Source organism: Elgaria multicarinata, chromosome 1 (genome assembly GCF_023053635.1).
Source record: "Elgaria multicarinata webbii isolate HBS135686 ecotype San Diego chromosome 1, rElgMul1.1.pri, whole genome shotgun sequence".
Lineage (NCBI taxonomy): Eukaryota > Metazoa > Chordata > Lepidosauria > Squamata > Anguidae > Elgaria > Elgaria multicarinata.
The window spans coordinates 39,465,029-39,490,366 of record NC_086171.1 but is presented as its reverse complement, the minus strand read 5'-3'; the positions used below and the strand labels follow the sequence as shown (position 1 = coordinate 39,490,366).

Here is a 25,338-nt window from a genome sequence, read left to right as displayed (position 1 = left end):
GTACCTTCTAACGCCTTGGTCACTGGCGGTAAGAGCATAAAGCTACAACTGTGGCCTTAGCTAGACCTAGCTGTCTAGTGGGATGGAGGGGTGAAGATTTTTTATCACAAGATCTCCCCCTCTGTTCACACGCGGCGCGCAACGACCTCAGATGGAGCGTCATCGTGCCCACCATTTTTTGTTGCTGTTAAAAGGACAGCAGCACACAAACACTCGTGCGCAAAAGGTGAGTGATTTTTTAAAAAATAATTACTTTCCTCGCCCCCCACCCCACCCCACCCCCAATGGGCACAGAGGAGCTCTGCGCCCCATGGACAGGTCCTGGCTCCTTGCGAGGAACCGCGAGGAGCTGGGACAAACCACGGCACCTGGCCACATGTTCCGCCGTCTCGGGCTCAGCCCGAGACTGCAAAAAAACCAGGCCTAAGGGTAGGGCGAGATCCCAGGGCAAGGGAGGGATCATCCCTCCCTGATCCCGGGATCCCCTATGCATCATGTGGATGCACAGGGACGATCCCGGGGATCACCCCGGGATTTCGCCCCGTCTAGCTATGGCCTGTGTCATTCTGTTAGCGCAAATGACATTATGCCAGCAGAAACTAGGTTGTGAACTATGCGGAAGAGAAAGCTCCTTTGCACAAGGCCTGTTGGACAAGCAGTTTCACATTGGAGAATATGTTGCACCTAGGTATCTTCTCCAGCCTGGCTATAGCTGTCATTGGTCACACCGAGAGGATGCAGGCAGAGGCCCCAGCAGTGCCGTGTCTCACAAAGGTTTAATGCAGTGGGCCAAATCCAGTTGGCCTGTCATGCCAATCTGACCCTCCAGGGTTCACCTGATGGCCACGAGCCCTTTGCCCTGAGCCCTGATGGGTTGATGGTTTCCCAATTTTCCATTTTCTCCACGTTCTGAAGGGTTGAAATGCCTCTGCTAAGGTTTAGTTGCTGTCAGGATAGGCTTTAAGCTAAAATGGGCTGGTATTTCAAAATATGTAGCTATACTGTCTTTGGTCTCACCTAGGGTGACCATATGAAAAGGAGGACAGGGCTCCTGTATCATTAACAGTTGTATTGAAAAGGGAATTTCAGCAGGTGTCAATTGTCTATATGGAGAACCTGGTGAAATTCCCTCTTCATCACAACAGTTAAAGCTGCAGGTGCCCTGCCCTCTTTTAAATCTGGTCACTCGAGTATAGCTCCTGCAGCTTTAACTGTTGTGATGAAAATGGAATTTCACCAGGTTCTCCATATATACAAATGACACCTGCTGAAATTCCCTTTTCTATACAACTCTTAAAGATACAGGAGCCCTGTCCTCCTTTTCATAGGGCCACCCTAGTCTCACCCCTTTTGGCCATTGGCAAATTTGGGAGGGCTGGGGGCCATTTTGCCTTGAGCTGGGGCTGGCCCTTGCGCTGAGAGAGGTTCAACACATCTGTTTATATATGAAAACTAGAAACTCATTAATAAGTCTGAACATCTTGTCTGTCCAGACCCTTAGATCTGCTGGCAAGATCTACATGCTGTTTTTCATGCTGGTCATCTTCCTGGGCTCCTTTTATCTGGTCAACTTGATCTTGGCGGTGGTGGCCATGGCGTATGAAGAGCAGAACCAAGCCACCTTGGCTGAAATGGAAGCAAAGGAGAGGAAGTTCCAGGAAGCCATGGAAGCCCTGAAGAAAGAGCAAGAGGTCTGTAAACTTCCCAGGAGCAAATGTGTTAGCCTTTAGAGAGCCACAAGACTCTTGACACTTTTTGCTGTGCTGCTTTCAAATCTGTGTTTTGTTCATGTCAAGGCGGAGCCTTCTACCGGTTCCGGCAGGCGGCCCAGCTGCACCCGTATCTGGACAGGAAAAACTTGGTGTCAGTAGTTATAATCTGACCTCCAAGTTAGATTACTGCAATGAACTCTATGTGCAGCTTCCCTTGAAGACTGTTTGTAAATGGCAGCTTATGCAAAATGCGCCAGCCAGATTGATAGTGGGGACAGAAAGTCAGAGCATATAACATCAATTCTGGTCCAGTTACACTGGCTGCCTATATGTCTCTGAGCCCAAGGGTGCTGCTTATAACCTATAAAGCCTTGCACAATTCAGGGCAGTAACAGCTGACGGAGGGCCTCTCATGATATGAACCTACCCAGATGCCATGCTTGTTATCTGAGGTGCTCTCCAAGTGCCTCCTCTGAAGGAGGTTCAGAACATGGCAACAAGGGAGAGAGCCTTCTCAGTGGTGGCCCCTGTTCGTGCAATGCTCTTCCCAGTGAGTTCCGCCTGGCACCAACATTGTCATCTTTTCAGTGGCGGGTAAAGACTTTCCTCTACTCCCAGGATTTTGATGGCATATGATGAGGCTGTTAATATCTTTGTTTTACCAGATCCCAATATTTTATCATTACTGGTTGTTGTTGTTGTTGCTGCTGCTGTTGTTAGTTTGTAAACAGTTTTTAAATGTCCATATGTTAAAGATTTTAGATTAAATATTTAAATTTTTGTAAAGCGCCCGGAGAGCTGTGGCTGTTGTTAACCACTGAGGGAAATTATTATATTCAGCAATATCTAAGCGTCACAAAGAAAGAAAGAAAGAAAGAAAGAAAGAAAGAAAGAAAGAAAGAAAGTGAGGTATAGAAATGAAAGAAATGAATGAATAAGCCCTTTCTACACCATAACAGTGTAAAGGGATGCAGGGGAGACGATCCTGGACTTACCTCCTTCCGGGATCGTCCCCCTGCATCTAAACGGCCGCGCGACATCCTGTGCGTCGCACCCGTCGCAGCCGCCATTTTTTTTTCTAAAAGAAGAGGAGCTGGAGCGCACTTCTGCTCCAGCGGAAAAAAAAGTAAGGGGAAAAAAAAAAGCCCGACCCCTCTCCTCCCCACCCCAAATTCCTCCTGGCCTGGCTCCTTCCTTCTACTGACCCCCGCTATTTGTGGGGAGGAGGGGAGGAGTCAGGATGGGTGCCCACACATCCCGTGGTCTTGGGACAATTCCGAGACCGCAGGAAGAATTGGGTTTTCCCCAGGGATTATTTATTTGGATGCACAGGGACTTGGTCATGACCAGCCCGGATTTTCGGGCTGGTGTAGAAACGTCCATAGAGATGTACCACTTCACATTGCAGGGGGGCCAGGAGCCAGGCACTCAAGAGTCTGGAAATGCAGCAGAACCGGAAAGGCAAGGTCTCGGCCCAAACAGGAAGTAGGTTGCAGGCTTTCCTGTTCAGGGAAGCCCAATAGCCAGTCTTGGTGGGTGGAGCCAGTCCAGAGCCTGAGAATATTTCATTGCCAACCTGCTTAACCCTTCAGTTCTGGTAGCTCACTGCACAGCACAGGTATGCACACAACTGAACATTGCTGGTTCTAGCCAGGACAGCGCCTGACACTTGACTACCAGGGGCTGTTTCACACATGATGATTCCCTCACCAGGATTCTCCCCTCCTTCTAGAAGTAAGCATGTGTTTACATTGGCATATACCAACGTGTGTGTGTGGCTATTTCTGTTCAGGATGGGATGCTGTGTAAATCACACCATCCGAAAGCACACATCTGTCGCACATGGCGCAACGCACATGTGCCATGCATGCCTTTCCCTTCACAGCTGAGATAGCTGTGTAGAAAAACCATACTTGTGGAGTAGCTCCCAATCGCCCACCATAATGCCATATGTTAATTGGTGGAGGTTTTGTAGATCACCTGTTAAAAATAGGCAGTTGGTTTATTATTATTATCATCATCACTTTCAAAGATATCCCCATGCTTGCTAGAGGGAAATTAATAGCTTTTCGTTCAATATTTGCAGCCCTCACCATTAGTTCTAGTTAATTTGCGTTCACTTCAGATTGGCTTTATTGATCTTCCAACTTCAAGCAGCCGTTAGTCTGCCATTATTCAACAAGTGGAAAAATGGGGGGTGGGGGGTGGAGTCGGCTGTTTAAGCACTGCTGAGGTTACTCTTGTGCAAATCAAACTCACTAATGCAGAGATGTCATACAATAGCTCTGACTGGCAGGGATGAAGCTGCCTTCCACCAGTGTGGGATGAGTGACCCTTAGTAACCAACGGCTGTCATGAGAGGGTCTGAATTAAATCAGCTTTCTCTTGTAGGGTGGGGCTGGGGAGAAATCCCCAAATTTCAGTGGGGTGAGAGCAAACCCGCTTTCTCAAGGTACAAATGCTCTAAAATAGCCTATGTATCTATAATGGATTGTATGGTACAGCTCTGCTGGGGCTGTACCGCTTCAGATTGTACATGGGGAACTGTGTGCTTGAACATCACTCCACCGCAGAGCCAGTGGAGGCTGGTGGCTCTGATGTCAGTGGGGCAATGAATCCACTCCAGGTTTCAGTCAGAATCAAGCAGGACTCCAAAGGAGCTACAGCTGTCTTCTGCTGTTACACCCCTGAAGCTTTTTATTCTGCCCCTGAAGGTAGAGATTCCATTTAGTTGTCATCATGGTTGTCTTCTTCTTCTTCTTCTTCTTCTTCTTCTTCTTCTTCTTCTTCTTCTTCTTCTTCTTCTTCTACTGCTACTACTACTGCTACTATCTTTAACCCCAAAGCACTGCCACTTTTGTAGCCAAAATGCACAAAAGAGAGGAACCCCTGTTGTTTGATATATTTAAGCGAGAGAGAGAGAGAGAGAGAGAGAGAGAGAGAGAGAGAGAGAATAAGCCTCAACCAAGTGTGCTAGTCTTTGTTTGTGCCTTTCCAAGCTATTGGCTTCTTTTGACATGGTCAATGGTCGTTGTTTTGTTGCTCTGGTTGTTGTTTCTGAACTCCGTCATATTATAATCCCTCCTCCGCCCCCGCCGCCGTCCCCAATTTGACTTCAGATCCATTTCTAACACCTCTTGGTGTTATCAGACTTTCCCTGCAGCGATTCCTTCCGATAGCTGGCACAGAGAGCCTGCTGCCCAGGCATGCGGCACAGAAAAGTCCATGTTATCTGTGTATTATATCCATTTCTCCCCCCCCCCCCCTTAAAGCCCACAGTTTGTGTTTATCACTCTGGAGCCTTGGTCACAGCAGGATCTGTCACTTTGTGTGAGATAAGATTTTGCTTGCAAATATATATATAATAAAAATCTGCATCAGCAGAAGGAACACAGGCAGTTACTTCTGCTTTCTTGGGAGATTATGTAGAAGGTGTGGGTCCTCATGGTAGGGAACTTTGCCTTTGCCCAGATGTTTGGATGTTATCAGCATCGGCACGTGACTCTAGAGCAGGGGCCAATGCCTCATATTTGAGAACTGTGGGAGGGGATAGAGCAGAGATTAAAATTCTAGCTCAGACACAGATTTGCTGAGTGCACCTGAAAGAATCACTGGGCCCTTTTCTATACTTAAGGATTATCCCAGGCAAATGGAGGGGTCGTCCCTGCCTGCTCCCGGGATCCCCTGTGTGTCATTGGGCTGCACAGGGATGATCCCGGGATGATCCCGGGGAGAAAGGCAGGTGTAGAAACGGCCCAGGTCACCCAGTTCAGACCATTAATGGGCATTCCTCTAAAGGATGAGTTCAGTGTTTTATGAACCAAACTGCAGGTTCCTCAGTGGACCCTCTTCTTCTTCTTCTTCTTCCTCTTCTTCTTCTTCTTCTTCTTCTTCTTCTTCTTCTTCTTATTATTATTATTATTATTATTATTATTAGTATCCCACCTTTTGCCCAATATTCGGCTTTCCCCTGTTGAGCAAATTCCGCCGACTTGCAGACTGGCTTTCTAACCTTCAGGAATTTTGCACAAATTTCATCATAGAAAAGTACGCAAAAATAAAATAGAAACACAGCCAAGAATGTGTATATCTCCCATAGGCTAAAGCATGAAAATCCGCATTTGGGAGGAATTTGTGCAATTTTGCATGTGTGAATTTGCGCAAAGTCAGAACCTAAAAAAAAAAAAAAAATTCTTTCAAAGGACGGACAGCGGAACAAAAGCTGACGATCTGCAAAACACAGATGGAGTGGATTTTACACAATCCGTACATCCCTCCGCAACCCTATGCATATCATTTCATGTAGGTGGGGGATGTGCCATGTGGAGGCTGGTTCTAAATGTAAGAATGTAATACGAAGAGCCATGCTGGATCAGATCAAAGGCTTACCTAGTCTATCATTTCATTCACAGAGTGGCCAACAAACTGCCAATGTGAAACTCACAAATAGAACATGAGCACAAAAGCACTGTCCTACCCATGTTCCTCCAGCAACTGGCATACAGAGCCATATTGCCTCTGATCCTAGTTGGAACATGTAGGGCCCATTCAGAAGACACCTTCAACCATGCCTTTAACCAAGGTGAATAAGGCGTTTTTCCTTTATTAACCATGGTTAAAGCCGTGGTTTAAAGTGTCTTCTGAACACAGCCCGACTTTCTGGCTTAACCACCATGGTTTAAGGTATCTTCTGAATGGGGCCTCAGTCATCAGGCTATCTGGAGAACTGACTGGGGCATGCTGGGAATTGTAGGACTTTTCTCTGTCTAAACATGCACTGGATCGCACCCTTAGTTGTCTTCCTAAAGCCGATCTCTTCACACAAGCTTTCCCTGAAGTGTGACCCAGCCAGCTATGTTTTACAGCACACAGCACAGTGTGCAGTTTTATTGCAGATTAATGTGTATGGTGTCATTTTTACTGTTATATTTATTGTATATTATGGTCATCGCTTTTATACCCCTGTGGAAAGCAGTATCTCAATTTGAATAATAAAGTAATAAATAAATCACTTTGCAAGGAAACTAGGTGTGCGGGAAGAGCACACACTTTGTGCATCCGGGAGGGTTCTGGGAGCGCAATCTTGCTTGCAAATACGGCACGTGCTTCCCGTGAGCATTGTTTCTTTACAAAAAAACATTGTGTTACTTTGCTGGCATTGCTACCACTGTGGCAGCAAATTCAGTGTCAATTTTAGTGGTGGTGGTGATTTCAGCAGGTGGTATGTGTCCACTGGGGGGTTCCTGGGGGCAATGCGGTCCTCCGATGCCTGGAGGTTGGCCGCCACTGACTCAGAGGAGTGCAACTGGCAATGGGAGAAGTGCCACTGTGAAACTGGCAGCAAAAAAATAAATTCAAAAGAGTTGGATAGGTGGGGTCTGGGCACTTTCCCCCTCCTCCCAAATTTCAAGTTAAAAGTTCCTTCAGGGGAATTATGGGTTCTTTCTGAAGTAAGGGGTCCTGCTTTACAGGGGTGCTCTGAGTAAGGAAGTGTGAAACCCACCCACTCCCGCAAACGTCAACTAGCATATTAAAACTTTTTTGAAATTTTGCCTGCAGAGGAACTCCAACTTTGTTTTGAAATTTGGTGAAATGAGAATAAACACGAGTACCTGGTGAATTTAAAGTCTCTACAGCTACAGAATACCATTTTGAAGATAGCATGTTTCTGCTTGGTTCCCTTTATTTTATTTTCATTTTCTCCAGGCCTTAGCTCGAGGGATCGATTCGATGTCGCTGAGCTCATTTGAAATGTCACCTCTGGCTTCGAAAAATTCCAAAGAGCGAAGAAGCCGAAGGAGAAAGAAGAAATCCATTGGGGCGGAAGACGACGGCGACGACTCAAAGGCACCGAAATCTGAATCGGAGGACGGCCAACGGAGAACGGTTAGTCTTCGCCTAAAATGGCAACACAGGGTGGGGAAACCAGAATTCTGTTTAGATATGGAGTGGTATATGAACATTGTAAATAAATAAATAAAGATAGGAAATAGCCCTAGGTGGAGAAACCATTTCCCCCTTACCTGGATTAGCGAGGTTTAGAGAGCAATTCTGTGCTCTCGATGGAACTCTCTGAGATCAGAGTGCGCCATTTTCTCCTACATCCTGTCAGCTGTTGCCAGCAGGGTGGAAGTTCAAAGGGAGGCAGGACTTCCTGTATTTTCCTTCCATCCATGAATGGAAGAAAAAACATTCCTTCCCATAGCTGGCAAGGGGGGTGGGACGTTTAGATGTGCTATTGAGCACATCTAAATGTTTCCCATAGATGTGGAGATGGCCAGGAGCTGGGAGGACTTCACTTCCTTGCCCATTCCCTTCTCACCCACCAGAATGCCCCCAGCATAGCAGCTTCCCATCAACACCTCCCACAGAAAGCTCCACAGTGGCTGGGCAGAGTCAAAATGAGTGCTTCAACGTCAGGAAAACCCTTTGGAGGTCAGAGCTGTGTCTACCCCTTCATCTAGGGACCATAGGATTGCTCTCTGAGATACCTCCAGATCAGGAGAGCCCAGATAATGTTTTGGGAATCACCCGGAACAATTGATCTGTAGCTCTCTTAATTATTCAAGTATACCTTTTTTTCCCTCCTTGTACCTTGAAGTCTGGATTGTATTCATGTTTGAGTAGATGGTTGCATCTTGTGCAGGTAGTTGTACTATACTGTGGCTTTGCAAATGAGATTTGAGCAAATGCTTGACAAACAACATTCCTGAATTCAAATCTGTTTGGGCAGATTTGACAGGCAGAGTGACAGGCAGAGTGCACAGTATGAGACTAAATAAACCAGTGGTCTAACTCAGTACAGGGCCTGTTCATATCTGTAAGCCCCCAACAGATGAATCTGTGCAACCCAGACCGCTGTGTGATGCACGCACTGAAAACTGAACTGCCAAGAATAGTAGTCATTACGCTCCATATGGTGCTACAGCAAAGAGCTGAAGTAACAACCTTTTGCATCAGCCTCCTTGTGTTCAGGGCACTACTCTTAAGAGGGCCTACCTAAGAACATAAGAAGAGCCTTGCTGGATCAGATCAAGGGTCCATCTAGTCCAGCACTCTGTTCACACAGTGGCCAATCACCCCCCCATGGGAAACTCACAAGTAGGACATGAGTGCAGCAGCACCCTCCCACCCATGTTCCCCAGCAATTGGTGTACATAGGCATACTGTTTCTGGTACTGGAGGTAGCATATAGCCATCAGGACTAGTAGCCATGGACAGCCTTCTCTTCCAGGAATTTATCCAACCCCCTTTCTAAAGCCTTCCATATTGGTGGACATCACTACATCTTGTGGTAGTGAGTTCCATAGTTTAACTATGTGCTGTGTGAAGAAGTCCTTCCTTTTATCTGTCCTGGATCTCCCAACAACCACCTTCAAGGGATGACCCCGGGTTCTAGTATTGTGAAAGAGGGAGATGTTTTTCTGCCTATCTACTTTCTCCATAGCTTGAAAAAAAATTGTACCCCTCTATCATGTCTCTCCTTATTCAAGAGACATGATATTGTCTCTTGAATATTATTATTGTCTCTCCTAAACAATCCCAGATGTTCCAGGTTGGTCACTGGAACATCACACCAGTCCTAAAATCTCCTCACTGGCTGCCAATTAGTTTCCGAGCGAAGTATAAAGTGTTGGTTATTATCTTTAAAGCCCTACACAGTTTGGGTCCAGGCTACCTGCAGGATCGTCTTCTCCCGTACGATCCACCCCACACACTCAGGTCCTCTGGGAAGAATCTACTTGAGTCAGCAAAGACTAGGCTGACAACCATTACCCAGAGGACCGTCTCTTCTGCTGCTCCCAGACTGTGGAATGGCCTGCCGGAGGAGACTCGTCAGCTTGACAGTCTTTTAGCATTCAAGAAAGCTATCAAGACTGATCTCTTCTGGCAGGCCTATCCAGTAGAATTTTAGGATATTTTGAGTATGTTTTTAGGATGTTTTTAAACAGTGTGTACCATGTTTTAATCAGTATTTTATGCTTGCTGTTGTTCCCTGCCTTGATCCAATCGGAGAGGCGGGTAAGAAATATTATTATTATTATTATTATTATTATTATTATTATTATTATTATTGCAATGTGTTCTAATAGGGAGTTGCTGCAGCCCTTGACCATTTTAGTTGCCCTTTTCTGCCCTTTTCTCAGCTTTTCAATATCCTTTTTGCCTCTTTCCTCAGAAGTATAAGCACAGGGCCTGGGCCTCCTAAAGTTGGCCAGTTAACAGAGGCACTCTGGGTAGAATCTCCTGGCCCTTAATTATTAGTGAAACTAGCAAAATTTACCAATCAGTCGACATGCTGAAAGTATGCAGAAAGAGACAGAAATCTTAGCTAGACCTAAGGTTTATCCTGGGATCGTCCTGGGGTCATCCCTGTTCATGTAAATGACACAGAGGATATCCCAGGAGCAGGCAGGGACGACCCCTGGATAAACCTTAGAATCATAGAATCATAGACTAGCAGAGTTGGAAGGGGCCTATAAGGCCATCGAGTCCAACCCCCTGCTCAATGCAGGAATCCACCCTAAAGCATCCCTGACAGATGGTTGTCCAACTGCCTCTTGAAAGCCTCTAATGTGGGAGAGCCCACAACCTCCCTAGGTAACTGATTCCATTGTCGTACTGCTCTAACAGTCAGGAAGTTTTTCCTGATGTCCAGCTGGAATCTGGCTTCCTTTAACTTGAGCCCATTATTCCGTGTCCTGCACTCTGGGAAGATCGAGAAGAGATCCTGGCCCTCCTCTGTGTGACAACCTTTTAAGTATTTGAAGAGTGCTATCATGTCTCCCCTCAACCTTCTCTTCTCCAGGCTAAACATGCCCAGTTCTTTCAGTCTCTCTTCATAGGGCTTTGTTTCCAACCCCTGATCATCCTGGTTGCCCTCCTCTGAACACGCTCCAGCTTGTCTGCATCCTTCTCGATGCAGACAGGAAGATCTAGCTTAGGTCTAGCTAAGGCCAGAGTTAGTCATACTTATATTAGACCCATGGAATTAGTCATGGATAAATTGAAGCCCGTTGATTTCAATGAGTCTATTCTAACTATGACTCAATGTTGACCCAAACTGTAATAAATAAATCACACACACACACAACTGTACACCCAGAACTACTGTTCTATATGTGAGACATGAATGGATTTTGTGTGTGCGCGCGTGTGTTTCTTTCAGTGTGGCTTTCTTTTTTTCATTTTTAGAGAGAGACTTTATTCTTGTTTAATTGAGTGTGTTGCCTTGCTAATTACGAGATTGTTCGTGCCAAAACGGCTGAGTGAGTTGCTTTGCTCTGAATGGATTTTGGCACGCTAACTAAAAAGATGTCAGGCTGGACGTGAAACGAAGCAACGCGGTTCTCAGCGTGTTCCTTCGAAGGATGAGTCGTCTTTTCGTTTTGCATCCGTGCATTTGTCATCCACGCAATGAACATGGCAAGCAGGAGGGCTGGGCATCCGAGGCATCGCCTTTACAACAGGGTGCTTAGCACCTTCTGAAAGGAGTGAGGCAAAGCCATCTTCGTGCAGATAAATTCCAATGTCCTGTCCCATCCCCACCAATTATACCGACAAGAGGAGTCAGTTTCAATTATTATTTTACCCAAACCAGGTAGCTAGTTTGTCCATTAATAACTAGGGGGAAAAGGCTTCTCGTCCCGTGCCATTATTCCATTCTGCTTCTTTCCTCTCTCACACCAGTTCGAGCCATCATTTTGACCATGAAAACTTCTCCATATAGTACTGTCCAGGCGAGCCCACTCCTGCAAATGTTGAGAAAATGTAATGCTAGCATCATAGAATCATAGAATAGCAGAGTTGGAAGGGGCCTACAAGGCCATCAAGTCCAACCCCCTGCTTAGGGTGACCATATGAAAAGGAGGACAGGGCTCCTGTATCTTTAACAGTTGTATAGAAAGGGGAATTTCAGCAGGTATCATTTGTGTATATGGAGAACCTGGTGAAATTTCCTCTTCATCACAGCAGTTAAAAGTGCAGGAGCTATACTAGAGTGACCAGATTTAAAAGAGGGCAGGGCACCTGCAACTTTAACTGTTGAGATGAAGAGGAAATTTCACAAGGTTCCCCATATATACAAATAACACCTGCTGAATTTCTCTTTTCAATGCAATTGTTAAAGATACAGGAGCCCTGTCCTCTTTTTCATATGGTCACCCTACCCCTGCTCAATGCAGGAATCTACCTTAAAGCATCCCAAACAGATGGTTGTCCAGCTGCCTCTTGAAGGCCTCTAGTGTGGGAGAGCCCACAACCTCCCTAGGTAACTAGTTCCATTGTCACACTGCTCTAACAGTCAGGAAGTTTTTCCTGATGTCCAGCCAGAATCTGGCTTCCTGTAACTTGAGCCTGTTATTCTGTGTCCTGCACTCTGGGATGATCGAGAAGAGATCCTGGCCCTCCTCTGTGTGACAACCTTTCAAGTATTTGAAGAGTGCTATCATGTCCCCCTCAATCTTCTCTTCTCCAGGCTAAGCATGCCCAGTTCTTTCAGTCTCTCTTCGTAGGGATCCATTTTGCAGCTCTGATCATTCTGAGCCCTGAAATTTGGTATCCCCACAAAATCCATGCCAACATTTTGTCCTCGTTCTGTGCCGCAAATCCTGGGTCTTGTGCCGCCATGCACAAGTGTGTACTGATGGATCCAGTCGGGGTGTCTGGCTACCTCCCCAAGACACGGCGTTGTCATATTCCCTGAAAAACTATGCCAACATATTGTACTAATTTTGTTGTTTTGTGTCAATAAAAAAAATAATGCAATGGATATAACCAGTGTGGGATCCTATTGGACATCCCAAAGCCAACATCGTCTGAACACACCGCAAGACTTACTGAACACCCCAAAGCCAAAGCCGTGCCAGCTTTGCCCAACCTGCTGCCCTCCAGAGCTGGCTGGGGGATTCTGGGGCCAACCATGGTGGTTTCAAACCTCTGCTCCCCGGAGCCCAAAAGACAGGATGTCCTCTGTCACTGTTCTTCCCCTACAAGGTACAACTGCGGAAGAGAGCAGTGTGCTTTCGAGGGCCGGCGGCTCAGTAGACCTTGCTAGCTTCAGGTGCAAATGGAGAGTGCACCTTGGAATATGGTCCAGCATCTTCTGTAATGCCCAAGGGTTTCATACCAGGCAGATGGAAATGGAAAGGTTGCCCTGAAGACAGGGTGTCCCACCTGTGCCAGGTACAGGCACATCTGAAAAGCCCATTCAGGCCTGTCCTCTTAGCCCAGTGCAGGAAGAGTTTTGATACTTTGGCATAGCTCTGTTCTTGGCTCAGTGTGACTCTGTGGTGACGACGAGAAGACAGAGGACAGGTGGGTGACCCATGGGGCCTTACATGCAATGCATGTGGACGTATCAGGGGTGCAGACATGGAGAGGCAGATGCTATGCCCACAAAAATGCCACAGACATTGCAAATTGCAGGATCTTGGGGGTTTTGTGGGGGGGCAGGGAAGGAGCTTGTACTTCAGAATATTGGCCATGGGCTTGGAAAAAGAGGGTACAGAACCCCTTTCAGCCTGAGGGCCAAATTCCACCGGCAAAAGGGGGGCATGGCCAAGGTAAAAGGGCTGGTGCCAAAAAGGCAGAAACACCCACATTTTGTAGCACAAAGCTCTTATTGCCAACATAAAAGCCTTACGAGAGAGATTCCAACCTTTTCCAATGGGGAAAAAACTGCACAAAAGCTGAGAAACCACAAAATGATTGGTGGTTGGGGGGAAGGGGGTGGAGCCAGAGGAAAGGGGTGTGTCCTTCTGGGGACCCCTGGAGGGCCAAACGGGGACTTCTGGATGACTGGATTGGGTCCCTGGCTTAGAAGTACATTGAAAAGTAGTAGAAAACAAGTCCCAGTCTGAGGAACTTCTTAATAAAATGCATTTCGTGTGGGTATTAACAATGGGAAGCTGCAGGGTTAAAAACCAGCCGCATGAAGCCTTCCAGATGGACTCCCAGTTGCCAACGCAGGGGCAAGGAAAGTGTGCAGAAGGATTGGGGCCTGTCGCAGTGGGACGTCCTAGCAATCCACACTGAGGCCATGACCCATCACTCTCTCGTAAAGCTAGGTGATAACCAGAGATTTAATGATCCCCAAATACATAGGTAGAATTAGACACCTTCATAGCTCTGAGTCAATGCCTTCTAAAGCCCACTTCTTTCTCTCTTCCCTGCCCCTTCCATTCTTTTCCCGCCCTCTTTGGGTCCTTCCAGACTCTGGGTTTCACTTCTGGCTCCATGGAGAACTCCATGAAGCGCAAGGCCAGCCACGGCAGTGTCTTCAGCTTCCGGTTGCGTGGCCGGGACATTGGCTCGGAGGCAGATTTTGCTGATGACGACATCAGCACCGTCGGGGAGAGTGAGAGCCAACGGGGATCCCTGCTTGCGCCGAGGAATGGGAGGCGGCTGAGCATGCAGAGCCAAGGGAGCCACAGCTCTCCGAACTACACGCTCAACGGCAAGAGGAACAGCTCGGTGGATTGCAACGGGGTGGTTTCCCTGATCGGTGGCGGCAGAGGGAGCCCTGATCCGACGACCACGACGGATGTGCTGCTGCCACCGGTGATGACGGAGAAGACCGGGACAGGCGACACGGTGGGTCCGCTTTGGTTTTTGCACAGATTCTCTCGATCTCCCACCAAGCCAGCCAGAGACGGGTCATTTGTGTCTGCCAGGTAGACCTACGGACGGATGGAGATGGAAAGGCAGGCAGCAAAAATAGGAAGTTTAGAAAGCCCTTGAGACAGTGGGGTGGGAACCTTTTTTTGAATCAAGTGTGTTGGGGGGTTACATCCCTGCAGTATTTCACAAAACTGTCGGGCTGTCTCATTGCTGACGTGATGGAGATGGAAGGGTTAGCTTGATTGCAGTGGACGAAAGGTGATTTTTTTTTCTCAAAAAGGTGGGTGGTCACAGCACTGGGGCTGCCAGGTTTAGACCTCCCCTCCCCAGCCCCGAATCAATACCCCTCTTTGCTGCAATTAGGCTTTCAATAAGCTCCTGTTGGCACCAGTGGAGGCTGTCTAACAGTCTTAACGCAGCATGGACGAGGGAGCAGGGGGAGTGATCAGAAATAAGGCAGGCTGAGCAGGGATCTGCCGCGGGTCATGCTAGGCCCACGGGTGGGAGGTTCCCCATCCCTGCTTTGGTGGGACGCCATCCATGGCTACTAGGTTGAGTTGGGTTTCGTGGCTGCAAGTTGTGTGTGATGGAAATGCAGTGCTAGGGAATGTGTAGGCTGCAGTTTCTGGAGACTTGGGAGTGGGGCTTCTGGTGGGATTGATGTTCTGAGCTCCAGGACTTGTTTCTCTGGTCTCAATTCCCGGGGGAGGATGTTTACGCCTTTGCCACTCCTGCTTAGATGTTCAGGGCACGTTTCCTGGTACAACTCAATATCCGACTTCCTGCATTTACTGTGACTTCTTGGAGGGTGGGGGGTGTTATGGGGGGGCAAAACCTTGCAGGATACAAAGATGAGATGAAAGGGAACATAGGTGCAACACACTCACTGGTACTAGCAATCCGATTAGTTCGGTATGCATGAGTCTCCATGAATCTGTCCTATTTAGTCCCATGGAGATAATTCAATTAACGTGGAGACCAAATTCCTAAAACGCTTAAACCTGTCATGTTTAGACGTTTACCTGGAATGTTCTATGAGAGGCAAAATTACTGCTCTGTTGTTAAGTGGGTACATAATTGCTTGTAAATTCTCTCGCAGGAGTATTGAACCACTTCAGCTCATTCAGAAAAGCTCTTGAGGGCCTAATTCTAGTGGTGGTAGGAATAGACAAACTCACCTGGGCTCATTTCATTGGATGCTCGCCCCACCGCCACCACTGTTCGCCATTCGCACCTTTACTCTTGTGTAAATTGGGTCTTTGTGGCCACCATTTATGCAATGGGGGAAATTATGTAATGTTGTGGACACTGGAGGCTCCAGATGAAGGGGGACGGGTGCGAGGGCCAGGCGCTTGTCAGGCTGTGCAGTTGCTCGACCTCTGGGCCTGTAAACATGCCATGGGTGCCCAACTGAATCTAGACGCAGGGCAGTCCCTTGGACTCCCAGTCCCAGTTGGGTGCCCACAACATCCCTAAGTCATGCGTATGGCCACAGGAAAAAGGGGTTGGATAAGAATAGAAAACAATTCCAGTATATTTTAGCTTAAGCGAAGATGATCAGGAGTCTGGAAACAAAGCCCTTTGAGGAGAAACTGAAAGAACTGGGCATGTTTAGCCTTGGGAGGAAAAGACGGAGGGGAGACATGACAGCACTCTTCAAGTACTTGAAAGGTTGTCACATAGAGGAGGGCCAGGATCTTTTCTCCATCATCCCACAGTACAAGACGTGGAATAATGGGCTCAAGTTACAGGAAGCCAGATTCTGGCTGGACATCAGGAAAAACTTCCTGACTGTTAGAGCAGTACAACAATGGAACCAGTTCCCTAGGGAGGCCGTGGGCTCTCCCACACTAGAGGCATTTGAGATGCAGCTGGACAGCTACACTTTAATGTGGATTCCTGCACTGAGTAGGGGGTTGGACTTGATGGCCTTACAGGGCCCTTCCAGCCCAAGAGTTCTATGGTTCCTTGAAAGAGCTCACTGCTGGTAACTCAGCCTTAGGAGAGGCATTTTGACCTTTCTTCATGGAGGAAAGCTACACAAAAGCAGGAAAACCACATGATTGGTGGGGAGGGAAAGGTAAAATGGTCCTGAGGGAAGGTCCAGAGGGCTGGATTTGACCTCTGCCCCTAAGATTCTGCCTTCTTGAGCTAGAGGCTGGTTGTTGAAGGTCTTGGTTCAAGCCCACCTTCCCTTGTACCTTCCCACTCTGCCTGCGAAGCGTGCTGCCTTGCGTTAATTTGTTTATTCATGACTGCGTTCTCTCAACTATGTTTGAAGAACACCAGCAGCGTAGCGACGGAGGTGACAGCGCTTCATTTTGCTCATTTACTGCTGTTGTTCCTCAAAGCCGAGAGTGCTGCTCTCATCTCCCACTTCAGTCGGCGGGGGAGGAGAACACTCAGCCTGAACAGAGGTCTCTTTGTCTAAACCCCGTGGGAACTGGTGGGGATCTTCGCGGGGCTCTTGGGGTCGGCCCTATCCATTTCAGTCCCTGAAGCCACCACTGGGGCTTCTCCCGTGGCGCTGCCTCCTGGCTTTTTCTTTTCTTTTCTTTTTAACAAATGGTTGAAAATTCACTGGAGTGGGCAGTGAGCGGAAACCACTCCTGGCACCGCCGTGGTCGTCTAGGAAATCTCGCCGAAGCGCTATAGCAACAGATGCTCACTTTGGTGATGCGGAGGGAAGGGTGCTCTTGCTTCTGTGAAGCAGGTTTGGAATCTCGACTGTTGAGGCCATGTGAAGCGAGCTCAAAGCTAACTGGCTGCAAGCCTGCAGACTTGTGGATTCGCCTCTTTTATTTGTTGTCGTTTATTCGTTCACTCGCTTCCGACTCTTCGTGACTTCATGGACCAGCCCACGCCAGAGCTTTCTGTCGGCTGTCGCCACCCCCAGCTCCCCCAAGGTCAAGTCTGTCACCTCCAGAATATCATTATTATTTATTTATTTATTTATTTATTTATTTATTTATTTATTTATTTATATAGCACCATTAATGTGCATGGTGCTGTACAGAGTAAAACAATAAATAGCAAGACCCTGCCGCATAGGCTTACATTCTAATAAAATCATAATAAAGCAATAAGGAGGGGAAGAGAATGCACCAAACAGGCAGTATAAAAGTCAGAACAATTCAAGTTTTAAAAGCTTTAGGAAAAAGAAAAGTTTTTAGCTGAGCTTTAAAAGCTGCGGAAGGCGGAGCAGGCCAATACGCTACTGCTTCTACGCTCCTAATCGGAGCGGATCACACCCCTACTCAGCATTTACCCTAATTTGGCTTTAGGTACACATTATTATTATTATTATTATTATTATTATTATTATTATTATTATTATTTTATTTATTTATTTATTTATATAGCACCATCAATGTACATGGTGCTGTACAGAGTAAAACAGTAAATAGCAAGACCCTGCCGCATAGGCTTACATTCTAATAAAATCATAATAAAACAATAAGGAGGGGAAGAGAATGCACCAAACAGGCACAGGGTAGGGTAAAACTAGCAGTATAAAGTCAGAACAAAATCAAGTTTTAAAAGCTTTAGGAAAAAGAAAAGTTTTTAGCTGAGCTTTAAAAGCTGCGATTGAACTTGTAGTTCTCAAATGTTCTGGAAGAGCGTTCCAGGCGTAAGGGGCAGCAGAAGAAAATGGACGAAGCCGAGCAAGGGAAGTAGAGACCCTTGGGCAGGTGAGAAACATGGCATCAGAGGAGTGAAGAGCACGAGCGGGGCAATAGTGTGAGATGAGAGAGGAAAGATAGGAAGGAGCTAGACAGTGAAAAGCTTTGTAGGTCAACAGGAGAAGTTTATATTGGATTCTGAAGTGAATTGGAAGCCAATGAAGAGAGTTCAGAAGTGGAGTAACATGGTCAGAGTGGCGAGCCAAGAAGATGATCTTAGCAGCAGAGTGGTGAACAGAAACCAACGGACTGATGTGAGAAGAAGGAAGGCCAATGAGAAGAAGGTTGCAGTAGTCCAACCGAGAAATAACCAATGCATGAACAAGAGTCTTGGCAGAAGAGACAGACAAAAATGATCGAATCCTGGCAATATTATACAGGAAAAAACGACAGGATTTAGCTACTGCCTTAATATGAGGAATAAAGGAGAGCGAGGAGTCAAATATAAAGCCAAGGCTACGAGCTTCCTTGACCGGAGTAAGCGTAACATCATTGACAGTAAGAGAGAATGAGAGATGAGGAGAAGGTTTAGGAGGAAAAACAAGCAATTCAGTCTTGGCCATATTAAGTTTCAAACGACGATGAAGCAACCAAGCTGAGAGATCTGAAATGGATATTTCATCCATCCATCTTGCCCTTGGTCGGCCCCTCTTCCTTTTGCCTTCCACTTTTATTTATTATTGTGTTTATATCCCTCCTTTTTTCCTCCAAGGAACCCAAGGCAGCATACATAATCTTCCTCCTCCTCTCTGTTTTATCCTCACAACAACAACCCTGTGAGGTGGGTTGGGCTGAGAGTCTGTGACTGGCCCAAAGTCACCCAGTGGGTTTCCATGGCTGAGCGGGGACCAGAACCCAAATCTCCCAACTCCCAGTCTAACTCTTTAGCCACTACACCACACTGCCTCTTTTGGTGAGATGCAAATACTTCTACTCCGCTGTGGCACACATTCAGATGTGAATGATGTTTGGCGGCTGCAATTCTTGTTACGTTAAACGCTGTCTCGGGGCTGGTGTCAAAGGTAGGCATGGTCAGGCAGCTGCTGAGGGCCCACGTCCCAGAAGGCCCCTGGAGTTGTCTCTGCTGTTCACCATGGCCACCTGCTTATTCACCTGCCTCATGCTGTGGCCTACACAACGGTGGTGGTGAAGATGAAGCAGGAGGTGATCAAGGGGCTGAAACAACTCCCTATGAGACAATATCTGGGACTGGTTAGCTTAGAAAAGGGGTGAGTGAGGGGAGACATAATAGAGGTGTCCAAAATTATACATGGTGTGGGAATGTGGAGGAGGGGCATTTTTCTTCCACTCTCTTAATAATAGAACCCATTGGGGTCATCCCATGAAGCAGATTGCTGGGAGGTTCAGGACAGATGAAAGGAAGGACTTCTTCTTAACACAACACATAGTTAAACTACCACAAGATGTAGGGGTGGCCACCAATTTGGATGGCTTTAAATGAGGGTCAGACCAGTTCTCATAATAGTAGAAGCTGGGGTCATCACATGAAGCTGATTGCTGGGAGGTTCAGGACAGATGAAAGGAAGGACTTCTTCTTAACACAACACATAGTTAAACTACCACAAGATGTAGGGTTGGCCACCGATTTGGATGGCTTTAAATGAGGGTCAGACCAGTTCTCATAATAGTAGAAGCTGGGGTCATCACATGAAGCTGATTGCTGGGAGGTTCAGGACAGATGAAAGGAAGGACTTCTTCTTAACACAACACATAGTTAAACTACCACAAGATGTAGGGATGGCCACCAATTTGGATGGCTTTAAATGAGGGTCAGACCAGTTCTCATAATAGTAGAAGCTGGGGTCATCGCATGAAGCTGATTGCTGGGAGATTCAGACAGATAAAAGGAAGGACTTCTTCACACGGCACATAGTTAAACTATGGAATTCATTACCACAAGATGCAGTGATGGCCGCAAAGTGTGATGGCTTTAAAAGGGGGTAGGATAAATTCCTGGAGGAGAAGGCTATCAATGGCTACTAGTCCTGGCAGCTATATGCTATGTCCAGTACCAGAAGCATTATGCCTATGTACACCAGTTGCTGGTGAACATGGTTGTCTGGGAACACACTGATCCCTTTGGGCGCCATGTTGTCTAACCAATGGAGAGCCAATGGCTCCCAATGGTGAGCTGAGCCAGTCTCTGCACACTATTGAATCTCACTCTGGTGGGGAGGTTCAGGACAGATTAAAGGAAGGACTTCTTCACACACCCCATAGTTAAACTATGGAACTCACTACCACGAGATGTAGTGATGGCCACTAAGTTGGATGGCTTTAAAAGGGGGTTGGATAAATTCCTGGAGGAGAAGGCTGTCAATGGCTACTAGTCCTGATGGCTATGTGCTGCCTCCAGTATCAGAGGCAGTAAGCCTTTATATACCAGTTGCTGGGGAACATGGATGGTAGGGTGCTGAAGCACTCATGTCCTGCTTGTGGGTTTCCTGTGGGCAACTGGTTGGTGAACTGAATGCTGGATGGACCCTGGGTCTGATCCAGTAGGGCTCTACTTATGCTGTTATGAGGATGCAATACATTTGTTTCCATTTCATGACTCCATTCATCTTTGCCACCGAAGACTTAATTTGTTTCATTATTTATTGATTACTATCCCATATGTTTTATTATTATTATTATTATTATTATTATTATTATTATTATTATTATTTATATAGCACCATCAATGTACATGGTGCTGTACAGATTACACAGTAAATAGCAAGACCCTGCCGCATAGGCTTACAATCTAATAAAGTTGTAGTAAACAATAAGGAGGGAAAGAGAATGCAAACAGGCACAGGGAAGTGTAAACAGGCACCAGGTAGGGTGAAGCTGACAGTATAGAGTCAGAACAAACTCAATATTTAAAAGCTGTAGGGAAAAGAAAAGTTTTTAGCTGAGTTTTAAAAGCTGTGATTGAGTTGGTAGTTCTCAAGTGTTCTGGAAGAGCATTCCAGGCGTAAGGGGCAGCAGAAGAAAAAGGACGAAGCCGAGTAAGGGAAGTAGAGGCCCTTGGGCAGGCGAGAAGCATGGCATCAGAGGAACGGAGAGCACGAGCGGGGCAATAGTATATTCATCCCAGTATTTTGTTTCCCACTCTTTTATGTTGGGATGTTTCAGAGCCTGAAGCCTCTACACGGGAGACAGGACCCAAGTTGTGCAGGCAGTGCTCCTGCCCATCACTCAGAACTAACCAACATGTTACTTGGATTCATTTCACTGTTTTCATTTTTCTCTCCCACTCCCACAAACGCCATCCTTTTACTGGTTTTATCTCACAGTCACATAGCTTTCAGTCACAGGAGCAAAGCCGATATCGACAGCTGTTCCTGGTGGCTGCAATTTTGTTTACCTGGAATGCCCTGGTCATGGTATCCAGCCTGAGTGGGGTCTCAGTCCAGCCTTCCAAAGTTCCCTAAATGATGTTATTGCCCTGGTGGCTATCTGCACACGGGGAAAGCCCTGAGGTGGCTGTGGATCTGTGCCCCGTTGGTTAGAAAACGCAAGCGCAGGTTTGCAGCCACCACGGGGCTTTCCCGCATTGCTGCGTTTTGAAAAAGGCGGGGATTTTTCCCGACTTTTTGAAAGGGAACGATGTTCTGCCATGTAACGTCGCTCCGCAGCCAATCTGGGGCCAACCCGGGGGCGGAGCCTGGTGGAAGGTGACCAGCGATTGGTTGCCTTCCACCAGGAAAAGGGAAGGGGCAGCTCCAGAACCCGGATAGCCACCCAGAAACCTGTGCTCTCAACTCAGCATCAGGATCACCCAACACTTCCTCAGGAAAGGGAAAGGTCCTCTGGGGAGAACTTAATGCAGTCAGCCAAAACTAGCCTGACAACTGTTACCCAGAGGACCTTTTCCTCTGCTGCTCCCAGACTGTGGAGTGGCCTGCTGGAGGAGATTCATCGGCTTAACACCCTTTCTGAGTTTAAGATAGCTATAAAGACTAGTCTCTTCCGGCAGGCCTACAGAGCCGAATTTCAAACCTAAGAATTTTAAGATGCCGTGATAGTTATTTTAGTATTATATCAGTTTTATATGTTCTTTAAATTAGTTTTATGCCATTGATTTATATTGTATTGTTGGATTAATGTTGTTTCCCGCCTCGATCTAAAGGGAGAGATGGGTAATAAATAAATAAATAAATAAATGTATTATTATTGTTGTTGTTGTTGTTGTTGTTGTTGTTGTTGTTGTGCGGGTTTGAGGAGGGAGGTGGCACCAACCCGGCACTGTGAAGACAGGCCCCTGTTTTGCCTTTGGCCCTGACCATCACTAGAAGGCAGCCCTCAAGAGCTTCTCTGACACTGAATAATAGAACCCAATGGGGTCACCCCATGAAGCTTATTGGTGGGAGATTTAGGACAGATAAAAGAAAGGACATCTTCACACAGCGCCTAGTTAAATTATGGAATTCACTACCACAGGATGTAGTGATGGCCACCAATTTGGATGGCTTTAAAAGGGGGTTGGATCAATTCCTGGAGGAGAAGGATATCCATGGCTACTAGCCCTGATGGTTACATCCAAGGCAGTAAGCCTGTGCTCACCAGTGGCTGGGGAACATGGGTGGGAGGGTGCTGTTTCACTATGTCCTGCTTTGTGGGTCCCTGGTTGACAGCTGGTTGGAAACTGTGTCAACAGAGTGCTAGACTGAATGGACCCTTGGTCTGATCCAGCATGGCTGTTCTTATGTTCTTATGTTCTTACTCTTAAGCTGAAAGAAGTTAGGAAAGGAAAGGAACCTCTCGTGCAAGCACTGAGTCATTACTGACTCTTGGAGGGACGCCAGCTTTTGCTGATGTTTTCTTGGCAGGCCTTATAGTGGGGTGGTTTGCCGTTGCCTTCCCCGGCCATGATTACCTTTCCCCCAGCTAACTGGGTACTCATTTTACCAACCTCGGGAGGATGGAAGGCTGAGTCGACCCGAGCCGGCTGCCTGAAACCAGCTTCCGCTCTGCTTTACCGCTCTGCTCCACACGAGGAGCAGCGGAAGAAGTTAAACACCCCTATTTCTGGGACATTTTCAGGGCTGAGGGTGGAATGGGGGCCACCATAAAAATGGCAATAGTTGTGTGTGTTTTTGTTTGTTTGTTTTTGCTTTTTAAAAATTCAAACTGTGCAGCATCCAGAGAAATCCATGAAAATAAAAGGACGTCCCCCCGACATGAATGAACAATGAATGATTATGAATGGGGAACTGAAAATGGTACTGAGGGATGTCGCGGGCAGCCGACTGAGTGTGGGAGTCCGATGGACTCCCTCGTGTCCGCTGGCCCGGACACGTTCACAGACTTATGCTCCAAGAGCCTGCAAGGCCTGATGAGCGCTCAGCAGCCATCCGCCCTCATCCAGAACATTCATTGTGTGCCACAAAGGAGTCTCTGGAAATTACGCATTTCCCCTGTTGGGGAAATAGCAGCCGTAAAGTGCCCATTGACACGATAGAGGAAATGCGTAATTTCCAGAGCGAGGGTGTACGGCTGCCATGCGCTCGTTGGGCCTCGTGAAGTCTCAAAAGAAGCTTGCTCGGTCCAACGATCAGGGGCAGGCGGTGGCAACGGGGCAAGCATCCAACGAATCAGACGTGGGTGAGTTTGCCCGTCCCTAATGGTACCCATTCATTATTCATTGCATTAGTTTCAGAAGAAATGAATAATGCACCAGATGGACCCCATTTGATTCAATTTTGTATTCATTCCCCTAACAAATTGATTTGTTTATTATTTATTTATTCAAAGAAGGAGGTATTTTAAGCTATTTTGGGGGCTTAAGATGAACTGAGAGACAAGGTACACATTGCAGGTGATCACGTCCAAACAGATGTTCAGAAATTTCTTACGAATCTGAAATGTGGAGCCAAATCAAAGACAGCGTTGGAGAGGCAGATCTTCAAGGTCCCCCGAAGAGCCAGGGTTGAAGGGGCGAAGCATAGCATAGACTTGGGGCCACTCCTGTGAAGGATCCGTCTCTAGTGTAAACCCGTCTTACCAATATTAATGGTGGGTACTTGTAACCACCACTTCTAAGTAGATTTTTGCATAAAGGCAGGATTGCATTAGTGAAGGCAGATAACCTGGTCCCAAGCTGTTAAGGCGTTAAAGAGTAAGACCAGCACTAGGAGTTGGGCCTGGAATCATACTGCTAACCAGTGCAGCTGGTACAAGATTGGATTTACATCTGCAGATTTTCTGGGCCCTGCCAGCTTCCAGGCTGCTGCGTTTCAGCTCTAGCTGACGCTTGCAGTCCGTCTTCAGAGGAAGCCCTACGTAAACTGCATTGCAGTAGTCTATTTTGGAGGTCTAATTCCCCTCTGGGTTTTCATTCATGAAAGCCACAGCTCCGATCTAATGGCATCTGTAACATCTTCCTTGAATTCTCCTTCTGGATTCAGAGCTTTTGATGGTTTTAATAAATGGCATTATTTCCCCAACCCTGTGAAATTTGTTAAGTATCTGATTTTTAATTCAGATGCAAGAAAATGAGCCTGGGGAGCCTTTTGGCATTACCCTGGAGCAGTCCATGGGAGGCTGGCCCTTTTGTCTTTTTCTTTCCTATTTGTTGATAGCGGTAGCTTGGTAGATCTTCACAGTTTCTCTCTGGATCGACACGTGTTTAGTTGGCACTGTGCCCAAGCCATTCAGCCTTTTTTATCGGGGGGGGGGGATAAGTTCTGAGCCATTGTGGAGTGAAAGGGTCACTGATCCTTAGTTATTTCACCTCCTCCGCTAGGAGCCAGTTTTGTAAAACTCCAAACCTGCCCGCCACAGCTCTGTTTCTACCATCGGCACACCTGTTAGTATCTGTGTGTCATTCGAAAACATTAGTGGACATCGAAGCTGGAAAACAGGGATCTCAGGCGCGCCAGAACAGACAGGGGCAAATGTTTGGCATGAGCTACAGCAGCCTTTCTCAACCTGGGGCGCTCCAGATGTGTTGGACTACAACTCCCAGAATGCCCCAGCCATCTGTATATAGACTTGGATTGGGTAGAAGGGTAGAAAGCCTTGCGTTGGGGCAGGAGATTGAAACGTTGGCCTTCCCTGCTCTCCGGAAGGACAAGCTGTGTGTAAAGCACTCTGTGTGTGACCTGTGTGTGGGAGTACATCTTAAACTGGGGCTATCAACAGCCAGACTCCAGTGCCTCACCTCCTAGGCCACCAGCTCTCTGTGACAGCAACAGGCTTGCCAGATTGAGCTTTGTGCTTCAAGGGTAGGGTGACCATATGGAAAGGAGGTCAGGTCTCCTGTATCAGATTGAGCTTTGTGCTTCAGGGTTAGGGTGGCCATATGGAAAGGA

The 25,338-nt window shown here is 47.0% G+C and overlaps 1 protein-coding gene across 1 annotated transcript in view; it reads left to right on the top strand.

Moving 5' to 3' along the window:
• Positions 1-25,338, top strand: part of LOC134398778 (sodium channel protein type 5 subunit alpha-like) — a 297,293-nt gene that overhangs the window by 100,580 nt on the left and 171,375 nt on the right. Inside the window, exons 9-11 of the mRNA XM_063126285.1 lie at positions 1,494-1,691; positions 7,419-7,598; positions 13,926-14,306. Coding sequence (XP_062982355.1) covers positions 1,494-1,691; positions 7,419-7,598; positions 13,926-14,306 — 759 coding nt within the window. The remainder of the gene's footprint in view (positions 1-1,493; positions 1,692-7,418; positions 7,599-13,925; positions 14,307-25,338) is intronic.